The 18,528-nt window shown below is 43.5% G+C and overlaps 1 protein-coding gene across 4 annotated transcripts in view; it reads right to left on the bottom strand.

Moving 5' to 3' along the window:
* FSTL4 (follistatin like 4) overlaps positions 1-16,765 on the bottom strand; it is a 217,174-nt gene extending 200,409 nt beyond the window's left edge. For 2 of the 4 annotated variants that reach the window (XM_065030001.1, XM_065030002.1), the window contains exons 1-2: positions 16,657-16,765; positions 11,624-11,759 (exon numbers count right to left, since the gene is read on the bottom strand). In XM_065030001.1, the coding sequence (XP_064886073.1) occupies positions 11,624-11,752 (129 nt within the window). In that variant the 5' untranslated portion in view covers positions 11,753-11,759; positions 16,657-16,765. Of the gene's footprint in view, positions 1-11,623; positions 11,760-15,938; positions 16,045-16,656 lie in introns of those variants that run through there. The other 2 variants (XM_021289082.2, XM_065030003.1) reach the window with 2 other exon arrangements.
* Positions 16,766-18,528: the final 1,763 nt, after the last annotated feature.

Below are 18,528 nucleotides of genomic sequence, written 5' to 3'. Positions count from 1 at the left end.
TGTTGCTTCTCTCTCCTACAAGCAACCAGCAAGCTGTTTTTCTCAAAAACAAAGCTTTCACCAAAGCCAACAAGGATCAGAACAGCAGAAATAGTCTCCTCCTCGCAACCCTCCAAATCAACCGAGAGAAATAAAAAATAAATCAGTATTTGCTTAAAAAAATATTAAGTTATTATTCCCTGTAAGATGCTACCTCAGTGCTTTTGAGAAATCTGTAAAATGGCATTCAGGATTAGTACAGACTTCAAAGCACTTATCCTCTTTAGGCAGCAAAGCTCTGAGCTGCATAGACAGTTACACTCCAGGGACCTCTCAGAGCTTTTCAGAATATTAGTTTGAGAGGTGGGGCACAGGATGACAAAATTCTGATACAGCCTGCTATCATCAAGCCCATGTACATGCAATATATGCAAAAGGGAAGAGTACTTTTAAAGTTCCCCTGGAGTCCCTCACTTTAACAAGCTGTTTGAATTCTCTGCACTTCAAAAGCTTAGAAACACTAAAACTAATTACAACTATTACACTGATCAAAAGAAAAAAAGACAATCACACTCTACAAAATATTCAAGTGTCAGCTTCCTTGTATTAAATATCCTTTTGGTAGCTCCATGAAAAGAACTGTGTAGACATCGTGAAAAACAAAGGATGGTCTTCAAAGTTTCCCTTCTTTTCTTCTGTTCCCCTTGTAAACTCTAATGAATATAAACTACCCCAAAAAAACAGATGCAGGATTCAGAGGAAAAAGCTTGTTAGAAATGCCAGGGAAGACACGGTGAGATAAAGCTGTAAGTCATCACTTCTCATTACCTCAGAGTATCAGCATTTGGTGTGTCCCCCAAAGCATCCCCTTCCATGGAGAAAAGACTGGTGACATTGAGAATGCTCAACATTTCACAAAAATGGGAAATAGGAAAATACCTGGCAACCATGCTATGACTTAAAGAACAGCCACAAAAGCATCAGCTCCAGATGGAGACAACTGGGGTTTCTATCCCTCCAGGAAAATGAAACCATGGCACAGACCGTCATGTTTTTTAGTTTGCCTCAGCCAAATTATTTCTCCCTTCTGTAGCACATAAAAGAATAAGCAATGCTAATTTTCTCTCTGTGAGGGTATATGTTGAACATATGATTCCATTAGTGATCTATTAATAATACACCAGCAAGAGACATCACCAGCAAGTCTGGCCACAATCTTGGTCAATCTCCTTACAAAAAGGAGTAGTCACTCTTTCTTTGAAGGGTAAGATACTGTTCTCATGTAACAAAAAACACATGGAGGTTTTAATAATGTTACTAGTAGAGAACCAAACTATTTTGATAAAAATGACACTAAAGTCCTCAGACGCATTGCCTGAGGAAGAATACTTTTCTGCAGAAGCCATAAAGCAGATGGTTATAAATGGGCCATATTTCATGGGCAGCACTTAATGACTGCAAATTCCTTTAACTAAAAATCTAATTTTACCAGAGGATAAGTCATATGCTTTGAAGAGAAAAATTTGTTTCTGATTTCCCATTCCTTTCTCATATAAAGCTTCTTCATTAATACCATTTTAAATAGCATTTCATTAATGCAATACAATAGTTTTATTTGTCAAGGTTTGCTTTTAGCACCTATTTTCCTCCTTGTTAATGTTAGTTAATTGAACACAGAATAAAAGGTCCTTCTGTTCTCTATCTGAAGTGTCTAATCATAGTTATGTGGAAATCAATGCAGCGTGTTTGCTCCAGTATTGCTTTTCACCAGACCCGTATCTACTGCGTCTCCCAATGACCAACCAACTCGGTGACGATGCATGAGAGTGGATATACTGTCATCAAGTACAATTACTAATCCTGAATGGATGAGGAGGGACAATAATAAAAATAAAAATCAGAAACAGTTCCCTAGCCACTGTCACACAGCTTCACTCCCTGTAGCTGCTGTGTGTTGCCCATCAAACACCTCCATGAACCTTATACAATTCAACAACTCTTTTGCACAAAGCCCTTTTCTGCTCTTACAAAAAGAGAGCACCAGTATTTCAGAAGACAGCATCTAGATGTCCTGCCAAGACATAATAGCCAGTCTGTGTCATAGGCTACTGATTAATGCTGAATCATGGGCCCACAGATGAGCAGAGCACTTCTGGAATGAAAAAACAGATTTCATTCAGAACGAACACAGGGCAGCAGGGGAAGTTCATTGTGCAGCATTAAAATACAACTACACAGAGGGAATACACAATATCATACATTGCTCTGTAGCCAATGTGCTACAAACTGATTTACTGAGAGTCGTTAGTGAAGGATCCAAGCAGCAAAACCACTTTCAAGTTGTTTGCTATCAGTGTAAATAAAACCTTTAAACACTCCTGTATAACAATATATCTGCATTTGTCCTATATACCCACAAAGAACATATTGTGCGTTACACAAGACAGCAATGTTCTCTGACCTGTAAATCCCTGCTGCAGGGAGAGCAGTGACATGAGCTTCTGCTCTTCAGCAGCTGAAGCTGGAGACCCCTCATCTCCTGGACCCACTGGAGAAGGGGGAGACATCACCCTGTTTGCAGGGAGCACCCAACACTGTCTGGCTCAGGCTCCCACTTACATCAAAACACTTGACAGTCAAGGGCTTGCTTTCTCAACTACTGTATTTTACTTCAGTTTCCATTGAATTAATGGGGTTTTCTTTGCACTCTAGGATAACAGAAGACCTGGCTTCAGCTCTTCTGCTTGAGCAAACTCAAGTTTGCCAGAGCCCCAGTCAGTGTTCTGGTCAACGTGCCTCAGGGTGCTGCTCAGGAATGTCTCTAGGAAGTGAAGCCCAGAAAACATAGGAGACCAAACACTACACTAAGAATACAAATTTCTGTTAAGATCACTCCAGATTAGCCTTACTACAGCAACATTACTCAGCAGTTGATAATTTTAACTTGTTAGAGCTGTGCTCAAGTTAACAGGGAGTGTGCAAGAAAGGACCATGTGCATGTTCCTCTTAGACCTGCAACTACAAGCAAGACCAATGCATTAGAAGGCTCATTTCCAATCTGGAAAATAATGATCTATGAATCCCAAGAAACCGCTGTCCAAGACTGGCAACTTTTTTTGCCACGTATTATGTCTAATTCCCACACCTCAAGGGCAATCCCTGTTACTAACACCCACATTTTCTCTCCAGCCAAGGAACAAACAGGCTGAGCAAAAGAGTTGTGGATGCTCTAACTACACAAAATTATTATTGCAGCATGAGTAAGGGCAGGTCATTCAGAAACAAAGCTAATGCAGGACTGCCTGCAGGAAGCACAGGACAAAGCACATCTCCTCCAAAGCTTTAAAACACCCATGGGACTGGGGACAAGATGCAGACACACAAACAAGCTGTTCTTGAAGCTCTCAATGACTCCCAAATAATGACAGTCCAGTCTTTAAGAAAGTTAAAAGCCAGTTAAAAGCAACCATTAGGCAGGCAGAATTTAACTGCTTGGTGCCTGTATAAAATCACCTCAGTAGTCACTGCTGTGCATGATTAAAAGCAATATGTTAACTTGGATCCTACAACTTTGGACCAGACATTAAGGTGTAGAGTATAATACACATGCTTAGCAGCCCACCAAATTAATATGCCAACCCACTACTAAAATTGCCTGTGGTTTGTCCAAAAATCACAGTCACACAGGCTTCATCGTACCCTTGGTTTGATGTATTTGCCCGCAAGGCGCTCAGACATCCCCAACGCTGACCAGAAACAATGAGAGATGAAGCATGGGACAAGGCTCCCTGCCCTAAAATACTGCCCCAAAATGCATGCAGGGACTAGCACTGTTATAAATTACAGCAGCTATGTAGTACTTTATACTTAGTTTGTAAGCAATGTGCAATGCGCACTGAATCTACCAACAGGGAGGGGAAAAGGACCATTTTCGGATTCTTTTCTGCAACAGTTGTTCTCCCTTTTGTCCACGCACGTCCACATGCAGCCATGCACAATTTCCGGCATTCTGATTTGAAGAGAAAAGGCAAGAACACTTTGCAAGGTTAGGAATTGAAACAGCCACAATTAAGCTTGAAATCAGGAAAGACAGGTTCCTGTCTTATATTTCTGAGTTTTCCTTTGACTGAAGTCAGAGGATGAGTGCTTATAATCCAGACATGCACACGGGCACATCACAAGCAGGAAGCACTGAGCAATAGCTCGATGTATTTTAAGATGCAAACATTCACAGTACATTGTCTTGCTGTAATTTTCTTTCTTCCCCAACTTCCTCCATTTCCAGAGCAGTATTTAAAGTTTTGTATAAGGCTGTGCATTTGTTATTGTTGTTGTTTGGGGTTTTTTTTGTTTGGGTTTTTTTTGTTTAGCAGCCTCTGATCCCACACACAATGCTTAACACATACCACCAAGTTGGTACCAAATAGGCACCAACTGCCTGCAAGTCCAGCAATTGACCTTGCAGCGTTTTCAGTCTCCCGCCCTTTAATACTGATGTAGATTTAGTCAAAAGGAGACCTTTTATGACCAGAAGTAAAGGTCAGCATAGGGGACTCTGCCAAAACCAATTCACATAGCAGATGGAAGAGATGCAGAAGAACAGGTAACACATTTCAGACTCACAAATTGCCTGTATCACTGTACTGTAGCAACCCTCTTACCAGCTCCTTTGTGGAAAAGGCTGCAGTGCTTGTGCAAGGGGATAAATCAAATTCAGCACAGGCGCCTGGGCTCACACTGGGTCTATCACTACACTAGATGTTACCTCTGCACACACCAAGTCTCCAGGAACCCACTCTCAGGATCAGCCTAACTGCTGTACAGTTTCTAAATATACAGCCCTGACTCATTTAGCAAATTAATAAAGAAGTGGCTGTTCCTATTACAGACTGTTGTCTCAGATTTTTTTCCCCCTTCAGATCATGCTCTTCCGTATCTCAAGTGAGGCATCAAGAAAATTACACTGATACCCAGTACAGGTGAGGCACCCCACATACAGACTGTAGCATTTGCAGTGGTTCTGACTAATACACAACTTAGTTTGACAACCAGGATTTTGTTTACAATCACAAAGTGTATTTTCAAAAACAATGCTACTGAAGAAGAGAACAGCCACTTCATTGGGTTGTTTTGAGCAAGGCACACAGGAAAAAAAACAATAAATCACACACTACTGTTTACAGAAAGCTTGTTTTCAGTACAGACACCGGCAATTTAGATTTGTCCTGTGTGGTATAAACATGGAGAGCAGCTCTAAGGTCTCACATCACACAGTATCATCTGCTCACCCATACAACAGCTAATTGAGATAATTGCTACATCTCTGATTTTACTCATTACTACTTCTAGACTTCAGGTGAAAAACCCAGGTATAGCTCCATGGATTTCCACATTGTCATATGGAAGCTCATGGGATACCTGTTTTAGAAACCCCAAATTTGCAGATGTGCCCTTCCTATTCTACAAAAATGAAAATTCCCCTGCATGATGGTAGAAAGTACTTCAAGTAGAGCTGTCTTCCTTTAAAAACCACTGCTACAGCCTTTTTTTTTTTAAGGGAAACTACACTACATTTGGAAATAATTGTCAATATTTAGTCTTTTAAGGTTAAGCTCCTTCTGAACAGGATATCAGAAAGTGTAACCCTCTGCCACATCATAGCCAAGGAAAAATTGCCTCAGACTTTGGTCTTATTACTCTGGTCTTATTCCCTGCTTCAGGAATACACCAGCATCTCCCCACCTAGGTGTAGTTTTTCACTGATGCTCAACTGTGACATGAGAAAAAAAACTCACTGGAATTTGATTCCTGGGATCAGTTTGTGCCACAGCTCAGCACTGAGCAGGGCACCCCCAGCCCATGCTCCCTCCATTCCCTGGGGGAACAGCATCCAAGCATTTGCTGCCTCCAGCTACAGCACCAGAATTCAAGGTCACTAACATCCAAGGCACCACTCAAACTGGTGGTCCTGGTTAGCTGGAAGGTGACAGTCCCCACCACACCAGGCAATGCAGGACCACCAAGAGGTATCACACATCACATCTTAAACAGAAGCAGGATTTTGGTTCTGTAAAGGACAAGAGTTTTCATTTTCAAGTGCTTTAGATGCATCCTGACAATCCCTGACACTCTTGATATTGAACCATAACCATCTACGAAAACTAAAATTCTTCAAATTTTATTCTGCTCTTCAAGTATATGGTACCTGCCTTGTTCCAAGTAAGCCAACATACAAATTTGCCAGCACTTTAAACATAACATCATCCCATAAAATATCATTTATTAAACCCTCTGGGTGCACAGGAGGGGGCAGGTGAGTTCAGGGATGCAGAGGAAGGACCCCAACATGTTTATCCAAATACTATGAAAACATGCCACAGCACCGTGAACTGCAGATACTCTGTCAACCAACACTCAAGGGAAAAGCTTCTCATCTCCACAGGGATAATATACTAGCTAAGATTTAGAAAGGTCTACAAATAGCAATTACAGCTTGTTAGAGATACCACAAATGTAGGTAACCAGGAGGAAAGGCTCAATACATGCCAAAGTGACACAAAAATAAATTTATGTCTTGTCTCTCTTTACCTTCATTAACGTTTTAAACAGGAGCAGGCTGTAGCCCAGTATAGATTTTAATTTAAATCGGATTCTCTCCTTTTCTCCAAACTGCCTTACAAGCAGGAAGAGCACACACACAGCAGCAATTACTAATAATAATTCTTAAAATAAACACCAGGATATTAGATCTTTGACTGCATATAAAATTGATACACCTTGCCTGTCTTATTCCAAGCTCCTACTCTGAAATTATGCCTCTGTCTGAATCATAAGCAAAAGCTTTTATCAAAAGCCGTTGCAGTTTTGTACCTTACTTCCCAAAGCACTCCTGTCAGATTAGGAAGTACGACTTTGCCGGGGGAAGGAGCACAAAATCATCCGCACAACTCCCGTACTGCTTGGAATAACCAACAGTGGTCTTTTGTGGCAGCAGTAAGTGAAACAACATTTAAGAATCTGAAGATAATTAGGAATTTCACCAATAATTGATACTCTCGAACAAGCGCAATTGATGCTGTGAGGGGACTCCAGAGGATGCTCCATTCTGTGCAGGACGGCACTGAAGGGCTGTGTGACCCAGTGCTCGCAGTCACACAGAAGGTTAAGGTGACATTTATGGCTTGGAGACTTTAAGCAGTTCAGGTAATGACTAATAATAACAACACAGCCAATACTTTGCAAACACCAGTAAGTTATGGTAGCTTACAGAAATGAGTGTGGTTGCTACGTTCATTAGCATAAATGTAAGTGTTGGTATAACTCCACATGATACTTTGAGGTTGGCAATATAATTTAAGGTACAAGCCAGATAAGGTAACAAACATAACGGGTACAAATAATCAAGGAACTGAAACAATATTGGTACAGCTGGTCTAGTTTACCCTTGAACTATGCTATCACAGTCCAAATTAGACGTGCCACTGCACACCAATGCCTTGCTCCATCCAGGGAACAGTTATGGTGCCATCAGGGAGGTACGAACATCTTGCAGCATAAGAGGGGAAAAGCAAATGTGCCAGCACTGGGACCTGCAAGAGCCACCAGAGCTTGTGTGAGCACTTGGAGCATCCCTGGGATGCAGCTCCTCTCCCCAGAGGAGCATGGGGTGCTGAGCACATTTCTGGTATCTCCTGAGCCTTCTGAAATCGAGCAGGTGGCAAAAAGAGAGCATGGCATGAAAGCAATTAAGTATTTCTACAAAAGCACAGAGCAGTTTTAGTTGTGTAGCCCAGAACAGACAGCAGGATGCCTGCCAGGCTGCACAGCACTGTTCAGGAATTCTCCATGACATCCAAATATTTCCTTTAACAACTCAGCAAAAACCAGCTATACATGTACCAACACAGAATTATTCTCCATTTTCACAATACCCAGCTAGGACAATATTATTCAGGCTACCTGCCAGCAGCACCTCAGAAAACAAAATACAGAGTTTAATTTCTGAGATGCAGCACTGTGCCAACCTGTGTTTGAGAAGGTCCCTGCAGCAGATGGGAGACCCGCTCCTGGAAGAGCCAGTGGAGACCAGCAGCACTGCTTTGCTGCACCACGGGCTGAGGAGATGAGAAGCGTACCCCAAGAACTGTCCAAAAAAGCAGTTTGGCTTCGGCATGTGCAGAACTGCAGCCTCTCACATGGAAAGCAAGGAACAGAAGGAAAGCTACCTGTCAAATTTCACTATTTAATAATATCCTTTTGTAAAATACTCCAGTAGATTAAAAAAATTTGGTCTGAGCTACTAGTGTGGATTATCTTGTAGAGACTCAGTGGAGTAGTACCAACGGCTTTCCATCAGAACCTCCTGCCCAAGTTCTCCATTAAATTTGGACACCAGGGTTATTTCAGATCCAGGTTGTGCCTCTCTCCTGCTCTTCTCATGCTGGAAACTGCCTTCAGCCACCATTGGCTGCTACATTTTTGGGAATTCCTTTCAAGGCAAGGAGAGGTAACCCCAGATTACAGCACCTAGTCCTTCATGGGCAACTCAGAGCCCTTCTAAACCAGCACAGAGCTGTCCATGAAACGTGGTCACCTCTAAAATGCCCACCTTCAGCATGGAATCAGCCTTGCTGAAGGCACAGGCAAAACCTGCCCAAAAATATCACCCCAGAGTGCTGAGCTCTTCATATTGAGCTATTTTGGCACATATTCCATGCTAGTAGGATTTAGTCCCATGATGATTCAGCCTTGGGAAGTTGTGCCACTTATTAATCACTCCATGAGGGTCCATGTGCAGCACCCAGAAGCTTCCAGAGCTTTCCAGCACCCTCTGGAACCAGCCTGTGAGAAGTTCTCCAATATAAAAATGACAGCAATATTCCCCAAAATTAACATGGACCAGGAAAGCTGCAGCTTTTCAGTTAAATACTAATATTGTCCTCCTTTTAATTAGGTTTTCTATTCCTCTACACCCAAGAAATTTCAGACTGCATGCATATGTGTGTTAACTATTCTAATCAGGACTAAGATTATTTCTGAAAACAAACCTCTTCTCAGGAACACTGCATAAATTGGAGAGGTAGAAAGCTGAACATCAGGAAAACATACAGCACTGCTGTACAGCACTGCTAAGAGTTAATTTCTCAAGCAGAAGTGCTGTATATTGCAATCTATGGCCTCAAGACTTATTTTTCCTTTACAAATGCAAAGCACAGCTGCAATGATTCTACCATGGACCATGAAGAAATTGATTTAGCAATCTGAACATAAATTAAGCAATGTTTTTGATTCAGTAAACTTGTTCCTATGTAGATCAGAACAAGTATTAGTGAAGGTCAGTGACCAACACCCAAGTACTTCCTTTGATCAAATTCATAGGAATTTTAGATCAGAGCACACTTCAAATTATTTGACCTGTAAATTAACCCTTTACATATTTTTAAAGTGATTTTAGTGAATTGCTAAAAGGTTTTCTATTTGCAATTCAATGTTTTAAACACATGTTAATGGAATTACATATTAACCAAACCACAAATTTCATAACTTATAAACACTTCTTGTGAACAAGGAGCTCCAAACCAAAGCAAGCTCAATATCACTAGAAAGGGATTTCAGGTGGTTTCTATTATTCAAAAGGTATTATGGCTAAACTATTTTCATACAGATAAAATAAACACCTTTTGAGAGAGAACAGCAGTTATCTCCATTTCACTGACCCACCTGAAACCTATGTTCAGGGGTACCAGATTCATCTTGTGTTTGATGCCACACTGGATAAACACTTTTCTTGTGGAACAAGCTTTCTGTACCATTTTTTTTTTTTAAATCTGCATTATAACTTACACCCCTTGAAGCTATTTCAACTGCATACTTTGTACATTTAAAACTGTAATATTTGCATCTGTTAAATTCTGTGCAAACCTGAACAAATACATTCCTAGCATAGATCCTTTCACCTCCAGCAAGATCAAATAATTGGTTAAATGACTTTACGGTTTATAGAGGAAGATCAAATGAACTAATGTCTTTCAAGTAGTATAATAGTCCTAAAATTAATGTTAAAGTAAATCATTTGAGTAAATACTTTAATTCCTCAGAGTAACTTTTTCAAAAATATCAAAATACGCACTAGTGAAGGAGATTTTTTTTAAAATGTGAAAGCCTGCAAAATATTTTTAACAAAAGAAGGAAAAAAAACAGAGACAGTACAAGAACGTGTTTGAGTGCCAGTGAACTACAAGTCTACACAGCAATAAATTATCAGTGGAAGCATGGAGGGGAACTGTTTTTCTTCACTTTTACAGAACAGATGATAGAGACCTCAAGGAAAAAGCACACCTGAGACAAACTCAGAACTGCAGAATCCCCAACTCCACTGAAATGATTTTCAAGTCGCACTGAGCAGAGAAAAGCATCTTTTTAATTGGCTTAAACTGCTTTATTGAAACAACGCACACAACTGTGGGTACTTGTAGATGGGATGTGACTGGGACAAATGTGATTCTCCAAGTAGAACAAAATCCTGAGGCTTAAATAGATCCAATTGCAGAACAAATCCATCAAGGGTTCATCATCAGCCTGGCAGCAATTAGCATACCTGCCAGTAAGTGTTCTAAGCAATGGCAGCTAAAAAAAATACAAATGTCTCCTTTCCTTGCCTCCCCCACCACATCCCACTTCCAGGCATGTGAGCAATCATTTAGCAAACCTGTGATAATCAGGAACTAATTAAATAACTAAAAATTGTTTCAGTATTCATTATTTTCTTTCCATTAAAAGTCACATTTCTGGATTTTTACGGCCTATTCACACACCTCAGACTCAGACATGTGAAAATCTGAGCCTACCCACACCAATACAGCATACCCAGGCTGCAGATACTGGTCCTGAAAGCCACCATCCCTGCTGGGACAGCCTTCACCGGACACAGACCAGAACAGGGACCCGCTTCATCCACATCATCGCAATGAAAGCCATAACTGTCTCCTTCAGCACTGGAAACTGTTTTAATTGCTTCTCCAGTCCCACAAGCCCAGGGCTTGAATGCAGAAGCATGTTACTACCCCACATTAACACATGAGGAGTCCCACCTCCCATCAAGCCACCATCCCTTGCTGTGGCCACCATGCTCCCTCAGTCCCTTTCCAGTTGTTCTGTGTTTTGCAGGGGTTTGACATCAGAAAATCAGGGAGAAAATGCTGTGGGCAGTTACTTCAGTGGCTCTCTCAGAACCACCCATGGCTCAGTTTTCCTTGTTTTAAGCAGCAACCTAACTTGTTTCAGGTTTCTCATCTGAAGGTCCAGTCACCCACGTGAAGAGCCAGGACAAAGTCTGCTTATTAAAACTGAGTTTAATTGGTCCCAGCAGCCCCAACACAGAGCATACTGTAAAGTCCTTGGGGCAAAGAGTGTCTCCACAATGGCCAGCCGCACAGTTTCACTCCCAGAACCATGTCAGGATACTCAAAAAAGTGTAAGAGCTTCTGCTTCACTGTTTCTTCACTGACCTCCTCAGCAGGTGTTTAACACAAATATACATGGATAAGCCCTCACTTGTTTTCTGTTTTCACAGTATGGAGCATCTGAGCACAGCATAAAAATAGAAACAAGAGTTGTAGGTGCAGCAACAGCTGGGGTACAGTACCTCTTGATGCAACCTCCCCGCATCCGGATACAGCCGTCTGCTCCTGTCCGTGTCCATCCATCCCCTCGTGACCGATGGGAAAACCCCAAGCAATATGAGAGATAACCAAAAGCTTTTTGATTTCATCATTTCACACCTGTTGAAAACAAGAGAACAGCCATAAAACAATCCTCTCACAACAAAACCCAGGTCAGATTCAACAGCACAGCTGAAGATTCAGCCGACAGTTTATGTCCACACTCGGTCAGTGCAGATGTAGCTCTGCAGGTTCCCACAGCACATGTAACAAAACACCGATTCTCCTGTTTTGCACCCAGTGTATTGGTAATGAATTTCCACATCACAGCAGTTTTGTGAAACATTTACCCCAAAGTAATCGCCCACAGGACCTGCTGTTCCCAGCCTGTTCCCACACAGCACCTGCAGAACCAGAGCCCTGGGATTTCTAAAACTAACTACTGCAGCCAGAAGCTATTCACATCAAGACATGGTATTATGGTACAGCAGAAGCCAAAGGGCGACTTTATCCCATTTCCAGAACCCCCAGCAACACAGGGTCACTCATACTCAGTAACTCACACTTGTACCCTCAGCAGATCTTCAGGAAAGCCCCAGATACCCCACATTCACTTTTCAACACTGGACACTTCCAGCAACATGACAGAAAATATCATTATTCCCCTCAGACTGAGAGGATGATGCTGCCTGAAGCAGATACAGCCCTTACCACCACCTTAGGCTGAGATCTGGCTTGCAGGGCCAGACAGCAAGTCAGGCTCTGACAGTTGATACCAAACACACAGAACAGTCATTTGTCCAGCAGATGAGAGCACCTGCCCAGATGGTCACCAAACCCACTACAGCAAATTCTGTGCTGAAGAGTTTGGAAGCAAAACCAACACAGTCACTCAAAGTGCACGAAACACATGTTAGTTCCATCAGACAGCATGCACAGTGCTGCACTGGTGCCCTGGAAGCTTAGCCAGGAGAGCTCTGTACTTCATCTGAACTTTTTTGGGAACAGGACACCAGACTGTGTCATTACTTTGCACAACAAAAACACCAAAGGAGTCTTCAGGCCTGATACCATTTCTGTGGTAGCTGAGGGCAATTTTGATCTTTCATAGAAGCCACAGAGGATGCCACCACAGACCCACAATGAAGCCTAATGACCACTTAATGAAGCAGGTGATGGCATTTCTATAGCATGTGAGTGACAGGCTGCTGCTTGGTTTGAGCAATATATATTAACAAGGCAAGTTACCTGCTAACAGCAAAATTAAGCCCAGCTGAATTAAATCACCATGACATACCTCATCTTGACAGGGCCCATTTTACAGCGCTTTACATGTGCTTGCTGCAGGGTGTATCCAAGCCTTGGCACATCACTATTAATTTTGGAGCCGTGACCAGTTACACTAGTGCTGACTTGGGCTCAACTATTTAATCTGCCGAAAGACACATCATCACTGGAATGAGCACAGCCCACAGCCACTGCACATCACACACCCATGGAGCTCACGCTTTGCCTCTCAGCATTAATGTAAACACCCTGAATTGAGAGCACTCAGGATGAAATCAAAATTTATTAGGCTTTCTAAATTCCAATTAGAAGCCTCAGATGTAATGTTACTGGGGCTACAAATAAATGTTTAATAAACCAAAGTCACTATATCAATAAGCGACAAGTACATTGTTACATTATGAATTGTTCTTGCACAGCAATACTATGTCTCACGTTTTTTACAGAAGTATTTTGTATGCTTGGGTGATATCACCACAGCAAATACAACTATTTCACTTTGCAGTTCTAAAGACCTCTGACTCATACACTGCTTGAAATTACAATCGTAGAACAAAACAGGGGACTAGCTAGTTTCATGTATATTTAGTAAATAATTAACTGCTAGAAAACATTATAGTATTTGGATTAAGAGGTTTGTAACACTGATGAAACTGAAAGGGCACCCTCCACCTGCTAGAAACTCTACTTGTTTTATAAATTGAATTTGTAGAACATGTTTTTCTAGTCAGTTTAGAAATTACTTATTTTTATTGCATGCCAACTGACAGTACACTAATTGCTGTAATAATAGGAGGAGGACACACTAACATATGTTATATATCTGAATAGCCTAAACCAAGGAACAAATGTGCACCATAAATATCAAGTCACGGTTAACTCTGAAATCATACAGCATTTCCATGTCACTTGGCATCCTAAACCACACCTCGGCATCACCCTCCCCGAGCAGAATCTGGTCTGCAGTTGCAGCAGGCAGATTACATGAACTGGATTGCAGTCTAAAGTTTCCTGAAATTGACAGAAAAATTCAAATTGATTGAATAGATCCTGACCACCACTGTAAACTCAGACAAGTTCTACCACCAGTTCCCTTTCTTCACTTGAACGAGGCATAGACTTGCTGGATGTGACCCTGTGTGGACATCACTGCCCGGACACAGCGCTTCCATATGGAAATGTCTACATAAAACAAGCAGCTGTATTCACAAGAAAAACTAAATGAACAACATTTGTGGCTAAACACTAGAAGTCTCTCAAGGGCTAGAGGAGAAGATGGGTGTTTATCACATACCCGCTCTTAGCAATCTGTATGAACAAATAGATTTTAATCTACTACGCAATGCAGAAATTAGTAACTGTAATGCAGATACTAGAACTAAACTAAACTACTTTAAAGTAAACAAAGTCAAGCCCCATATCCATTTGCAGCATTTTCTTTGGCTTCGGGGGAATTACTTCTAAAGCAATTTTGCACAGTATCTTCTTCGGTGTAAAAGCCAAAGCCTAGAAGCTTACCTAAAGGTTGTGGTTCATTTCTCTGAACTAGAACAGTATTAACTACAGACTTCCTTGCAGCTGGCATTGCTTTACCAAGAAATGCTACCACAAGCACAACAGTCCCATGCCACACGCAGTTACCTGAAGAAGCTCAAACAACCTCTCGCTTGCACATGCAGTGCTCAGCTTGGCAGGACCCTGCAGCACAGCCAAGCCTCACAGGTGCTGTTGTAGCACCAGCAATTGCAGAACATCCACACCAAGCTTGGATAGGTTTGCGCAGACACCAACACCACAGGGAGAGTCTCACCTCACAAGAAAATTGGTGCAACGCCTTTGAATGAAGAGGAACAACGGCAAGCAGACCCAAGCCAAAGACACAGGCGCAGGTTTTAGAGCTGCTCAAGCAAAGGTCACCTTTGAAAAAGGAAGGGGACTAATCACATTGGCCATTTGAGTGGAGAACAAAATAAATTGTTTAAAGCACTTCTGCGACATGCAGTGCGAGCAGTCAAACAGCTAGATTACTGCTGCAAAGCCATAACTTTTTCCTCCACGACACAGAAGCTTTAAGAATTCAATTTGTGTGACTGTAACAAGATTAAAGAATTTGCCAAAAGCAGTCATTTGTTTTGTTTTCAGGGCTACTTAAATTGCAGCTTATTTCTTTAGTATTGAGAAATTAATATTTCACAATAGCTTTTAATAATTTCCACCAAGCTTCACATTAGAACTAAATTACGTGAACTTATGACTGTTGCTATAGCAAAAGGAAAGAATTTGGACTAAACCATTACACCTATATAAATTGGCTCTATTAACACCAGATAAGAATCTGGTCCTCAGTTCCTCTGCCATCAACTGCTCCAATTGCTTCAGCCTTATCTATACAGCAATTCTATAACCTGTAAAATAATTTTGATGTGCATAATTTCTTGTTGAGTGCTACAAGTGCTACAAAATTAAGGAGAAAAGCAGTTCTAAGATAACCTTTCAGTGAGACACAGTGAAGCCAAATAATTCCAGTCAGCTATCTGCAGTATCTTAAGTAAATACATAAAGTTTACATTAAGAACTCACTGGAATCAGCTGTGATGTTTAACTACAAACCAGACACTTCATTTGAGCGAAAGCATACATAAGAATGATTCCTTTGAGCTTTAAATCCTCCAAGACACTTCAGTATTTCCCAGAAGAAACGCAGGGGACATCAGTCCAGCAGGGATAAAGAACTGCCAAGAAGCTCCCAAATCTCACAGGTATTTAACCTTTGTTTTCAAGGCAAAGCTGCCTCCGTGACACTTTGCTACCTCTCAGTCACGGGTTTGTTCTGAGGTTATGCTCATAATCGTCACGTACCATCCCTGCTGTCACCCTCCGGCTAGGCACCCAGCGCCACCACCACCGGAAAAACATTTATTTCCACCACGCAAGAGCATTTAATACAAGTTGGGAAGAGAGCCCAGAACCTCTCATTAAATAAAAACCAATAAAAAAAACAACATCACTCACTATTGCCGGCTGCAAACTCAACCCGCTGGCTGCGGACGGAGGCACTGGAGGCTGAAGGTCGCCCGGGGCAGGGGGGCTCCCGTCCCGCCGCGCTACCCTCGCCCCCGCTGGCAGCGGGGGGCAGCGGGCCCCGACGGGGCGCTCCGCGGGACCGGCCGCCGGCGCCACGGCGCCACCCGGGGGCCGCGGGGGGAAGCGCTGGCCCCACTCGCGACCGCGGCTGGACGCGCCACGCGGCTCCGCGCTCTACGGACGGCGGCAGCCTCGCAGATTCAGCACGGAGGAACCGCCGCACCGCCATTCGCGTCCGAGGGGAAGGAGCCGCGTCCACTCCACAGGCGGCATTGCCACCTCTCGCTCCCCACGCTGTGGGGCGCGGGGTGGGGAAGGGGCGACACCCTCCAAGCCCGTCCCGCTAGCCCGCAGTCCCGCTGCGGACGCCCACCTGTTACCGCGCCCAGCTTGGGGACGCGGAGCGGGCGGACGGCGGGTCTGCGGGGGGCGGCGGTAGCAGCATCCGAAGGCTACCCAGACCCGAGCGCACCCCGCGCGGAGCGGACAGCGGAGAAAAGCGGCGCAGCACCCACGGGCGTTCTCTGCTCCGCCCGGGCGCGGAGAGCAGCGCTCCGCAGGGCGCGCAGAGACGCGGGGCAGCGCTCAGCGGAACCGTGAGGTACGGGACGGGCAGCCGCGGCAGAGCGCTCCCCGCGGCACTCACCTGGGGAGCGGGGCGGCTCGGCGGAGCCGGGACGGGAGCGGCAGCGGCCGAGTACGCGGCGCGGGCCGGGCCGGCCCTATTTCTGCTCTCTGGGCCGGAGCCACCTGACGTCAGCGCCGCATTTGCATATTCCACCCAATCGCCGGCACCTGTGCCGGGACGGCGGCACCGCCCCCTCGGGGCACACGGCGGGGAGGGGAGAGGAGGGGGCGCCCGTCGGGGGGCTGCGGGCGGGGCAGCGCACGGAGTGGCGGGGACGCCCCCTCGGGGCACGGGACCCCTCGTTGGAACGTGCCTGCGCGGGTGCCAGAAACACGCGGGGGATTCCCCGCGGGGGTGGGCAGCGCCTCGGGGTGCTGTTGCCGGTACCCCCGCTCTGATAAACCCTCTCCCCAAAGGCAGCCAGCCCCCGGGGCCGGGAGAGCCGCTCGAGGCGGTACGGACCGCAGGCTGCCCCGGGGTTGGGCGGGAGGAGACCACTGACCTTCCGCTGTGTGTCCCTAAAACGGGACTGCTCTTGTGGGACACCGATTTTCCCCGTAACCCACCATGAACTTGCACTGCACAAAAGGAGCACGCTGTTCCGAGAAGTGCTCCTTGTATTTCCACATCAGTGGTTATACAGAAAGGCAAACACTGAAACATTGAAATTCCTTCGTTCTCCTCTTCATCGCATCTGGTTTCAAAAAAAAAAAAAAAAAAAAAATCAATATAATCATTTCTCATTTATTTTTTAGAAAGGTTGGATGTTTACGGGAGAGCAAGAACTGCAGAAGCAAAGGGGCTTTAGGGTGTTTGGTTTCAAAGGTTGCTTAAGAGAATTAGGCGCAAACTAGACACATCACAAAGGCAATGTAACATCCACAATTAATAAGAGAAGGAGATGATCTGTCTTAAAGACCTGATTAAACACACCAATTTGTGCATTTCTTCCTATAAATACTCGAACTGCTGGATCCTGCTGAGTTACATTGGATTTGTCATTGGCTTTGGTGTGAAAAGAACAGGACCCACTAGTTGAGATGTTTAAAAAGACACAGGCTACTATCAGAAACTGGGTCTAGTCCAGAAGAAAATTTGCTTATCAAAAAATCATTCCACAAAATTAGGCAAGAGGTTGGAGAAGAGGCTCTTTCCTGAGAGTAAGGGGGGTTTTAATTTTTATTTTCTTTGCAGGAAATACCAAGTGATCAGACAGGTTGGTTTTCTGGGATTTTTCACATCCTTAGTTCTGGCGTCTTAAATGCAACTCCTCCAAAATATTTTGGGTGTTTACAGAAAAAATTGAGCTTATTCTACTCAAACCATGCATAAAGGCTTGAAAGGATCCTCATTGTTTTGTTAGTTTGCGGCGTTTTTGTGTTTTTTTGTTTGTTTGTTTGTTTGTTCTGGTTTCCTTTTTCAGGAAGGAAACTATCTACAAGTGCTGATTTAAGGTTTGGATTAAAAAAGAAATCACAAACGTTATAAAATGGGGAGTATCCACTGTGAATAGTGTATGGGCAATATAAAGGATGTCTTTGTAGAGTGTCCTAAAAGAAGAAATGACTGCATATTTCACAGCTGGCCTATAGGTTTTAGAGGTCTGTGGTTTTAAAAAATAAAGCTGAAATCCAATCAGAGACAAATACATTCTCTTCAGTGAGATCTTTTTCTCTTTCCTGAGGGAAAAAATTGGAAATAATATCTGTAGAGACAACTCTTCCCCATTTCCTGAAGTGAAGGAAGAAACATCTTGCCACTCACCGACATCATTTATTCTATGAAAGGATGTTTGTTCTGTCAATTTGAAGTATTTAGCAATTTCTCTGGATCTCTTAAAGACAGACATAAACACCAGATGCATTAGTAGACATGTGCAGCATCCGCACA

Source organism: Columba livia, chromosome 14 (genome assembly GCF_036013475.1).
Source record: "Columba livia isolate bColLiv1 breed racing homer chromosome 14, bColLiv1.pat.W.v2, whole genome shotgun sequence".
Classification (NCBI taxonomy): Eukaryota; Metazoa; Chordata; class Aves; order Columbiformes; family Columbidae; genus Columba; species Columba livia.
The sequence above is the reverse complement of the archived record's forward strand: the minus strand, read 5'-3'. Positions and strand labels throughout refer to the sequence as shown.